General features: G+C 33.8%; 1 protein-coding gene across 2 annotated transcripts; it reads left to right on the forward strand.

Moving 5' to 3' along the window:
- The first annotated feature begins 6791 nt into the window (after positions 1-6791).
- LOC107886324 (mediator of RNA polymerase II transcription subunit 23) lies at positions 6792-9585 on the forward strand. Of its 2 annotated transcripts, XM_016810222.2 has the most exons (5): positions 6995-7258; positions 7410-7493; positions 8135-8229; positions 8837-9074; positions 9157-9585. In XM_016810222.2, the coding sequence occupies exons 1-4, from the start codon at positions 7025-7027 to the stop codon at positions 8859-8861; spliced, it is 438 nt and encodes a 145-aa protein (XP_016665711.2). In that variant the 5' UTR covers positions 6995-7024; the 3' UTR covers positions 8862-9074; positions 9157-9585. The 2 variants fall into 2 exon arrangements, 1 of the variants encoding a protein (XP_016665711.2); XR_005916873.1 differs by lacking the exons at positions 6995-7258; positions 7410-7493; positions 8135-8229 and adding an exon at positions 6792-6966.
- Positions 9586-10066: the final 481 nt, after the last annotated feature.

The following is a 10066-nucleotide window of genomic DNA, read 5'->3' on the forward strand; positions in this document are numbered from 1 at the left end:
CATCCCCGCTGTGAGTTGGCCTATAGTTTGTTCAACCATCTCGTATGGTTCATTGAACAAGAAAATTTCCTCAACATAAGAGATAGTTTCGAATACGAGATTTGGTCATTTCTCGCGTTGAATGACTTCTCTTAGTTGTAACATCCCTTACCTGTATTCGAAGCTAGGACAGGGTTCGAGGCATTACCGAACCTAAACATTCACAAACATGCAAAACCGGGCCATTAAATTTCATCCAATTTAAAAATTTTCAAACAAATGTAAATCGTCCCTTATACAGGCCTTTGAGGCCTAAAACATACATCGGGGTGGTTCGGGACTAAACCGAGGACTTTAGAAAGCTCTGGGAAAACTTAGAGAAATTCTCATGAAACAGGGTCACACACCCGTGTGGACACAGGGACACGCTTGTGTGTCTTCAAGACGCCCGTGTCCTCAGGCCGTGTAACTCTCTGTTTATGACGTCAACAAAACAAATTGATCTGCACGGCTAAGCCACATGCCCGTGTGCTAGGCAGTGTCCTCCACACGGCTGAGACACATGGCCATGTCTTTGCCCGTGTAGCCAACACTTAGGCTATTTTCCAAGCCTTATGTTGTCCTTAATTCTCTTCCATACTTATACACATTATAGACACACATTATAACATCAATTTAATGGTTAATCATCCTTTAGTAAAATTCCATTAAAGCATTTACATGTTGTCATACATGTGTTTATTACCTATACTCATGTTACACCAAGTTAGACATTCCAATTCACATTCTACAATTGTCCATATTCAATCATTATCATCTTACTACCATGCCACACATTCAGTCCATGGCCACGACCACCTCAAATGGTCTTAGATCATTCATCATGTACATGTGTTGTACTAATCATTCATAACAACCAATTATAAACACTTCACAAACATTAACACATAGCAAGAATAATTAAGCTTACAAGCCATAGCCATTTAAGCCACATCTCATGGCCATATACTATAAATCAATATAAGTCGATACATTTGTCTAATCATAATAACATCTAACATAAAAACTAGTCATTATAAATGCCACTCACTTGAAAGTATTTAATACACATATGACAATACTCCGGAGTTGTTGGCTTGATGGTGTGATGCTGCCTCCGACGGTCTCCAACCTCAAGCTGACCTGAGAACACTAAGGAAATGGAAATGAGGGAGTAAGTTTAAAGCTTAGTAAGTCCATATGAAAATAATAAGCAAATTATCAACATGATTCCATGAAAATGTAATCATAATTACACTTTTGCTGATTTTCTGGTCATACTATTTTCTCGAGTCATAGTTACTAATTTATTTATATCCAGAGCTACAAAACTCCAAATTGATACCCGTTAATTTTTTATTAAACTAGACTCATATATCTTCTTAGTAGAAAATTTTCATAATTTTTGGTCTAGCCAATAAGTACAGTTTATTCATTAAATATACCCCTGTTTCACTGTCTGACTGTTCCGACCTCTCTTCACTAAAAATTATTTATCTCATGGTACGAGACTCCAAATTGAGAACCGATAATTTTCCCAGAAACTAGACTCATTAAATGAATATTACCCATAATTATTTTTTAAAAAATTTTCAATGATTTTCCAAAATCAAAATAGGGGATTCTAAAATCATCCTGACCCTGTCTGACAAAAATCCAATTATCACAAAATATGAAATTCTTTTTCCTTTACCGTTTCTTTTATGAGAAAATAGACTCATTAATATTTAATTTCATATCTTATTCAGTCACTAATTCAATTTCTACCATTTTTTGGGATTTTTCAAAGTCACACAATTGTTGCTGTCCAAAATTGTTTTATTACAAAATTTCACTTTTACATAATTTCACTTACTCCATTCTATCTTACCAAAAGATTCGCTCAACTATCGACCACATTGCTCACAAATTTTCACATAAATATACTTTCACTTATTCATCACATAGTCATGTACATATGTATTTTCACCTAGTAAATTTCCCGTTGAACTCATCGGAATAATAACAGATACCTAATGGCCAGTGCATATACCACCCTTGCAACCGAAGCTCTCTGGTATGCATAGTAGCCTGCACTTAGTACTACACATGCGACCTATCAATCTGGTACACGTAGTAGCCTACACTTAGTACTACACACGTGACTTAACCATCTGATACACGTAGTAGCTTGCACTTAGTACTACACACATGATCAAAGTTAACGGATACGCATAGTAGCCTGCACTTAGTACTACACATGCGATCTATCAATCTGGTACACGTAGTAGCCCACACTTAGTACTACACACGTGATTGAAGTTAACGGGTATGCATAGTAGCCTGCACTTAGTACTACACATGCGACCTATCAATCTGGTACACGTAGTAGCATGCACTTAGTATTACACACGTGACTCACGACGAATCATTTGTATCTCTTCTATTCCAAAGCTTCAATCGAGAAATTCTTCACTTTTCAACATTTTACTAACTCGTTCTTAGTCAATTCTGATTCTTATTTTACATCAATTGATCATTCTATAGGCAGTCACATCTCATATAATAACAAAAGATAATAACATAAAAAGAATCGAAATATTATTTATATACAAACTTACTCTTTCAAAGAAACATCATATTCCATCAAACTTCTAAACCTTTACTGGACGTACTCGAATTGTGGCTTCATTCACATAGCAATATCTCATAATCACATGGCATTACAACATTTTCATCATAATAGCAAAACATCAAGAACAGGTTATATCATCAAAATAATCACATAATATCAAATTATTCACATATATATACTTACAACTCATGTAATATCGAAGCATTAGCATTCAAATACAATATTGCATTATTAAAATCACATGAACTTACCACGGGTTCGAGTACGACTATATATTCTGATTTAGTCCATAATCTCATTCATTTCCAATCTATGCCTGAATCTCATTTTCCTTGATCTATAATACAATATTTAGCTTACTAATTAGTCACATTATTCATATGGGTCCAAAAATCATACTTTTACAAATTTTTATTTTGACCCCTAAACTTTCAATATTTGCACTTTGGCCCTTAGGCTCGTAAAATGATTTTTATTCAATTTTCTTGCATTTTAAGCCTAGCCGAATCATTTTCATAACTGTAGCAGCCCCTAATTTCCACTAAATCACACTTTTATGACAAATTTTGTAACTTTTACAAAACGATCCTTTTTGACAATTTCACCAAAAATCACTTAGTAAAAGTCATTCATTACACACCGAGCATTCATATTATACTATTAGACATCAAAACACATGCATGTCATCCATGGATAAATTTTTAAATACAAACCCTAGCTCAAAATATGGGTAGAAATGAGTAGATCTTGTTACGAGAATTTCAAAAACGTAAAAATCATTAAAAACAGGGCTAGAACGGACCTACAATCGAGCTTGGAAGCTTGAAAAATTATGTCTTCTCCATACAAGTTTCATCCATGGGGTAGAAGATGGAAAAAAATTGGTTTTTAATTTTGTTTTTAATTTATTTTAATTACTAGATTACCAAAATGCCCCTAACTTAAAAATATTCTATTTCAGCCATTTCATGTCCATTTTTATCCAAAACCTTATCCATTGGTCTAATTACCAATTAAGGGCCTCCAATTTAAAATTTCATAACAATTAGACACCTCTAACATGTAGAACTCAACTTTTGTACTTTTTACAATTTAGTCTTTTTGACCAAATTGAGTGCCCAAACGTCAAAATTTTCGAACGAAATTTTCACGAAATCATCCCATGGAATTTTAGACCATAAACATATAATAAAAAAAAATTTTATTGTGTCAGATTTGTGGTCCCGAAACCACTATTCCGACTAGGCCCTAATTCAGGATGTTACATTCGTAGTTGTCAAGCCAATTTCTCAATTTTTGGTTCAAACTCTAAAGTTACTAGTTCTGATCTGGTCATAAGGAAAACAAACAAAAATTAGAAAAATATCTCCAATCCTTGACAACAGCGCCAAATTTGATGGGCATCGAAACCACCAAAAATAATTCTTATAAAATAACACAAAATAGTAGTAAAGAGTGGTAGTAGGTCAAGTCTATAGGGATTGGTATTTTAATCAACTTTCACGTTTAACTTGTGATCAGAATATATGTCGTGTCAATAATTGTGGCAATAGTTGTGCCCACGACTCCAAATGGACCTGCTGAAAAATAAACAAATAAATCAGGGAAGTTTTGAAATATTGAGAATTTAAATAATTGAAACAACATAAATAAACAACTAAATAAATTGGAAATAAAATTAAATTGGAAAATAAATTTGTTTTTTTTTAAACAGAGATAATAAGCCTTAGCCCTAGACTCGATGGATTCTGAATTTTGAATCGATCCTCGAAACCTCCAATCAATAAGCTGGTTATAGCAGTTAAGAACATCCTAACCACCAATTCTTCCTCTCGTAGTTGATCTTGGTATGACCTGCAAACCAACCCTTACCAATTATCTAACCGAGATACACGCATTCCCAATTCAAGATTCCGGCAACCTTGCATTCTGAAGAACCCTACTCGGATTAACAGCCTCAACTACGCGGGTCGTTTAAACCTAATCACTTCTCCCTTAATTTGTTCTCAGAGATCTAAATAAAGCACGGCCAAATCATTTCCTCAACTATCCGCAAACATGACTCCAACCCAACGCAATTTTTGATTTGAAATCGAGTTAATTTTAAGGGATGAATTTGCCAATCCCGATACTTAAGAAAATAATGAATACTGATTGGAAGGATTTTTAGTACAGATACGTATCTCACGATTCTGGACCGGAAAGAATATCTGCCTAAAACTAAGTTGGAATTTAGTGAAGCATGGATTTAATCATGATTATGTTGGCTATGGAGTCGATTTGAATGAAAAGGATGGAAGTTGTGTAACACCCCTAAGCTGTATTCATCACCAGAATAGGGTCACAGAGTGTTACCTTAAAAACGTAATTTAAATCATTCAAATACATGCATATCGTCCCTTAATCGAGCCCTCGAGGCCCTAAGAATATAATAGAATCGATCCAGGACTAAATCGAAAACATTTGGAAAGTTTAGGAAAAATTTGAAAATTATGGACTACAGGGGTCACACGGCTGAGACACACACCCATGTGTAAGGCAGTGTAACTCACTGACTTGCATGCCTTTAACTTACAGGGGACACATGGCCATGTCGCATGGCCATGTGTCACACACGGGTGAGACATACGCCCGTGTCTCAGGTTGTGTGAACCCAAAATGAACCTTAAAACATAAGATTACCATTTCAAGTTTGTTTCGACCTTAAGAAACTCAAATACCAACCAAAATACCAAATCAAAACGACTTTAATTGAGCTAAAAACACACCAAAACCAACCTATTAAGTGCCTAACCAATGTACCCTCTTTGGTACCACAAGTATATATAATTATACATAAAAAATAATCATCAATTCAACTCATCAATTCATTCAAGCAATACTTATCCAAAATACCGATCAATGTATCTCAATTACAACATTTCTTTAATACATATCATTCACATTAGCATAGAAACTATACCTCATTCTCATATATTATATAAGTTCACAAAAGATCATCCATAATTTTTATATAAACCAAAACATTAACGATAATCACACAAGAGCCTATAAATGCCATATAATCTGAATTAAACATTCCAAAAACTACCGAATTGAGCTGGATAGTGTAACTTGAGTGCCAATTCGATCGTCCAACCTTCCGATAATCTACAATGACATTAAAAAACACAAGCAAGCTTAATGAAGCTTAGTAAGTTCAACGCATTAAATGATAAATTGTATCGGAGTAAATACAACAGTTCAAACAATAATAATCAACCATGAAAATTCTCTATCATCCATAATTTCAACCAATGAATTCATCTATGCACATATCAATATTCAATAAATAACAAATCTTTCAAATTCATTAAAAAAATTACCTTACCGAGATTTTTTATTCAAAGAACGACTTACGGATAATAGTACATTGTCAAATCAATCGAACACACCAGACAGAAGCTCAAAAGAGGTAATCCAATCGAAACACACTAGACAGAAGCTCGTAAGAGCTAATCCAACCGAAACACACTAGACGAAGAGTATAACACGAGAGTTTGCAATAAATGATGAACCTCGGTTTACTCAGACAATATACAGATATCTCCCTCCAATACCATCTATACTCCAAACCCCCGAAACACACCAAATTATGATTGTACTCTATCCTGCATTCAATCTAGATTGAGCATCAAATTTAATATTTTATTTTAAATTACCATTAATTATCAACAATTAAAAATAAATATATAAGTGATAGCAATAGAAAGAACATAGGTTTGAAGCATTAATTATCAACAACTAAAAGTAAATACTTAGTATTGTACAATAAATGTTATATTGGTAGACAGAACTTACAGCATGTTTGGTTGGGTGTATTGGATTAGCCAATACACCCCTAATCCGTGGGCCCCACTAATCCCCACTTAATCCTGTGTTTGGTTTGATGTATTGCCTATTACAGGCCTATTACAACACGGATGTATTCCTCATTTTCTCTGCTTCAACAACGATTAGCCAATCCGTTTCAAAAGTAAGGATTAGCTAATCGTTTCTGTTTTACCCTCCCCAGCCAAAATCTGCTGCTCCACCCCACCCTCTCCCTCCCAACATCAACAGCAGTTTTCTTCGATCCAAATCTCCACCGTCTCGCGTTTGGGAAGCGAGAAAGTGCGAGAAAAATGAGCAGACCGGGGAAGAAAGTCGTCGATGTCGCGTTCAAAGCATCAAAGAACATTGATTGGGAAGGGATGGCTAAGCTTTTGGTCTCCGATGAGGCTCGCAAAGAGTTCGCTACTCTTCGTCGCACTTTTGATGAAGTTAACTCTACTTTACAAACCAAATTCAGCCAGGTCTTTTCTTCTCTCTAATCCCTAGCTCCTTTTTTATTCTCTCTATAAATCAATTGGGATGTTTTGGGTTGTCTCCTACACGATGGCGCAGCCAGCTTGTGAAACGGTCATGAATTGGTTATCTTCTGGTGGAGTTACAGAGTTGTTACCTGAAGCAAATGTACAGCCCAATGAGAGATTCATGGTGATGCGGGAAGTTAGTCCATTGCCTATTTCACTGTTATCTGGCTTTTCAATGAATCTTTATTTGAAGTTGGTCTTTCAAATGGAAGAATCTTTATTTGCTGGGCAGGTATTATCCTGAATAGAGTAATGTAATCTAATTTATAAATTGATCACTATTTTCTTGTAGGCTTAATTAATTTTTATTTGGTCTTTGACAATTGGATCACTACTGATTTTCAAACTATTTCTAATGCTTGGTATTGATTCGTTTGACGCAGGTTGTTCCTAGTATTGCTATGGTTGAAACATACACCAGATTGTTGCTCATTGCACCTCATTCGTTATTTTGTTCGCACTTCAGTGTAACTTGCTTCCCTTCTAATGTTATTATTTCTTATCTTTTAGAAGATTTCTTAGTAAAGGATTAGTGTCATGCAGTTTTCGAGATTTGTGGTATAAATTTTGTCCATTGGAAAAGTTATTCCATCTCATTTTTAATGGAAGTCTTAAGAAGTAATTGCCACTTTCAATATACTTGTAACCTCATTCTTGCTACTGGCTGAAAGTAAGTCAATCATCCTACTAATTTGGAAAAACAAATTTTGACTTATAATGACTTTATCTGTCAATATAATATTTGTTTTTCAGATTTCCTGACATCTGTTCAAGATCATGCTACTTTTCATCCAAACCAACTAACTGACTAAATGTAACAATTCACCCTTTATTAAATCATTTAATTTAGAAAATTGCACTTTGGAAATTTCTTTCCAAACCCATTGTAACCATCCATTGGCAACTTATATAAGAGCCAATGATGATTTATGATCAATAGATGACTCCATGTAGTGGGAGAAGGCTTAGTTGTTGTCTGACTGCTGATTTTTTCAATTGAGACCAAAGCTAAAGTCTGATTTCCATATTCTCTCTTTATGGATTTACAAAAATATATTGTCACTTGCTAATAGAATAATAGGATTTCTTTAAAATGCCTTCTTTGCAGCATTTGGCACAGAGGAATGCTTCTTTATTGAGCAAGCCTGCGGTGACACTTCTGGTGCTTGAAATTGTCAACTATCGTCTGCTTCCACCGTACAGGTGATCTTCTGCATGGTTCATTCAGCCAAGATACTCCTCTCCCTTCTGCTGGTCATAGCATGTGATAGTATTTAGAATGGAATTTGCAGTTTCAGATTGAGCTTTCTGATTCCTGAGGATTTCTGTGCCCTTTGCTTTATATTGCTATTGTTTTATATTTCTCTGATCATTTTCCATCTCCAGATCTCCTTGATCTTTCCTAGATCAGTTCCATGCCCCATACTTCACTGAAAGTTCAATGGAAATCAATTTCCAATGAGGACATTGTTTAAATTGGCTGCTATTTTGTTTGCAAATACAATTCTTATTTATGTGCAATTCACTTGTTGAATGCTATTAGCATTTAACAATTTCAGATTAATGCCGTAGATGTTTCATTTCAATAATGCTATTATGTGATCAGATTCTTCTGGACACCAAAACTTGAGATACTCCTATACTTATGTTCAAAGTAGAATGAAGAAAATATAGACATCTAGCTACTCAATTCTCACTTGTCTGCAATTTCTAGCAGTCAAAGTAATCATATTTATTATGCTTGTTATAAGGTTTGGATGGAGTTTTGAGGGATTCACCGTTACAAATGTTATATACTCTTCCATTGCAGGTGTAGAGATCCCCAAGTTTGTTGACACCGTCACTCCTCAATACAAACCAAAATTTGATGAATTGGTGAGAATCAACAGGATAATTGACTCTCTTTTACCCTGTCTCCAAGTTTTTTCCTCGAATGATGTGCTATTTATTTGTAGTTATAGCTTGTAGAATTGAAAGAGGCAGAGGAGAAATCCTTGAAAGAGTCTGAGCGATTGGAGAAAGAAATTGCCGAGGTTCAAGAACTTAAGGTAATAAATAAAACAATGCCGGAATGTGTGTTGTTGTGTTCCAAATCACAATTGCTGAATTTTTTATCTTTTTTATGAACAGCAAAAGATCAGCACCATGACCGCAGACGAGTACTTTGAGAAACATCCAGAGCTTAAAAAGAAATTCGATGATGAGATCCGGAATGACTACTGGGGCTATTGACATCTTTGTGAATTTAATGGCCAAGCTTTTGGTCTCGACTAGAATTTCTGAACCGTTTCTGTTGTTTTAACCCCTTTTTCTCTTGTGCGGTGATCTGGGTTAGAAAGATTAGGCTGTAATGATAAGAAAATAATTGTGTGAGAAAAATTTATCCAATCATTTGAGAAACAAGGTGGATCTTGTAAGACATGCATTCTATTTAGCAGGCATCCGCAGTCATACTTTTATGGCAAAATTTTTACTGTCTGCCCTCTTCATTCCATTCTGTTTTATGTTTATTATTTGAATATTATCTAGATACAATTGAATTTGGACACCTATTTATCTTGAATCATTCTATATGTATTTTTTAATAAGTGGTTATTTATATTATTAGTATTTTGAAATTTTAAATTTTATAAATTAATATAAAAAAAGGTTTTTACATCAAGAATGAATTTATTGATTCAAGTGCATCTAGACAATCATTTATCCAAATTCATCGGGACGTGCTTTTTAGTTCTTTTTAATATTAATTATTTTAAATTGTATAAATTCATATAAGAAAATTTATTATCAAGAATTTTATGAAATTATATATTATTATTAAATTATATGTAATAATAATTATTTTAAATTATACAAATTCATGTAAGATAATTTATTAGTTATAATTATTTTAAATTTTATTAAATCATATATTTTAATTAAAATATATTTAATATTAATTATTTCAAATTATCTTTTATGGTATCATATATTATGATTTGAGTAAATTCATATAAGAATATTAATTATTAAGAATTTTATTAAATTATATATTTTAATT

Source organism: Gossypium hirsutum, chromosome A03 (genome assembly GCF_007990345.1).
Source record: "Gossypium hirsutum isolate 1008001.06 chromosome A03, Gossypium_hirsutum_v2.1, whole genome shotgun sequence".
In the NCBI taxonomy this organism is placed as follows: Eukaryota; Viridiplantae; Streptophyta; class Magnoliopsida; order Malvales; family Malvaceae; genus Gossypium; species Gossypium hirsutum.

Coding starts and splice junctions, on each gene's coding strand:
- LOC107886324 (XM_016810222.2), top strand. CDS start 7,025: ATGTTTTGGGTTGTCTCCTACACGATGGCGCAGCCAGCTTGTGAAACG. Junction 7,259..7,409: donor AATCTTTATTTGCTGGGCAG/GTATTATCCTGA, acceptor CGTTTGACGCAG/GTTGTTCCTAGTATTGCTAT. Junction 8,230..8,836: donor CGTCTGCTTCCACCGTACAG/GTGATCTTCTGC, acceptor CTTCCATTGCAG/GTGTAGAGATCCCCAAGTTT.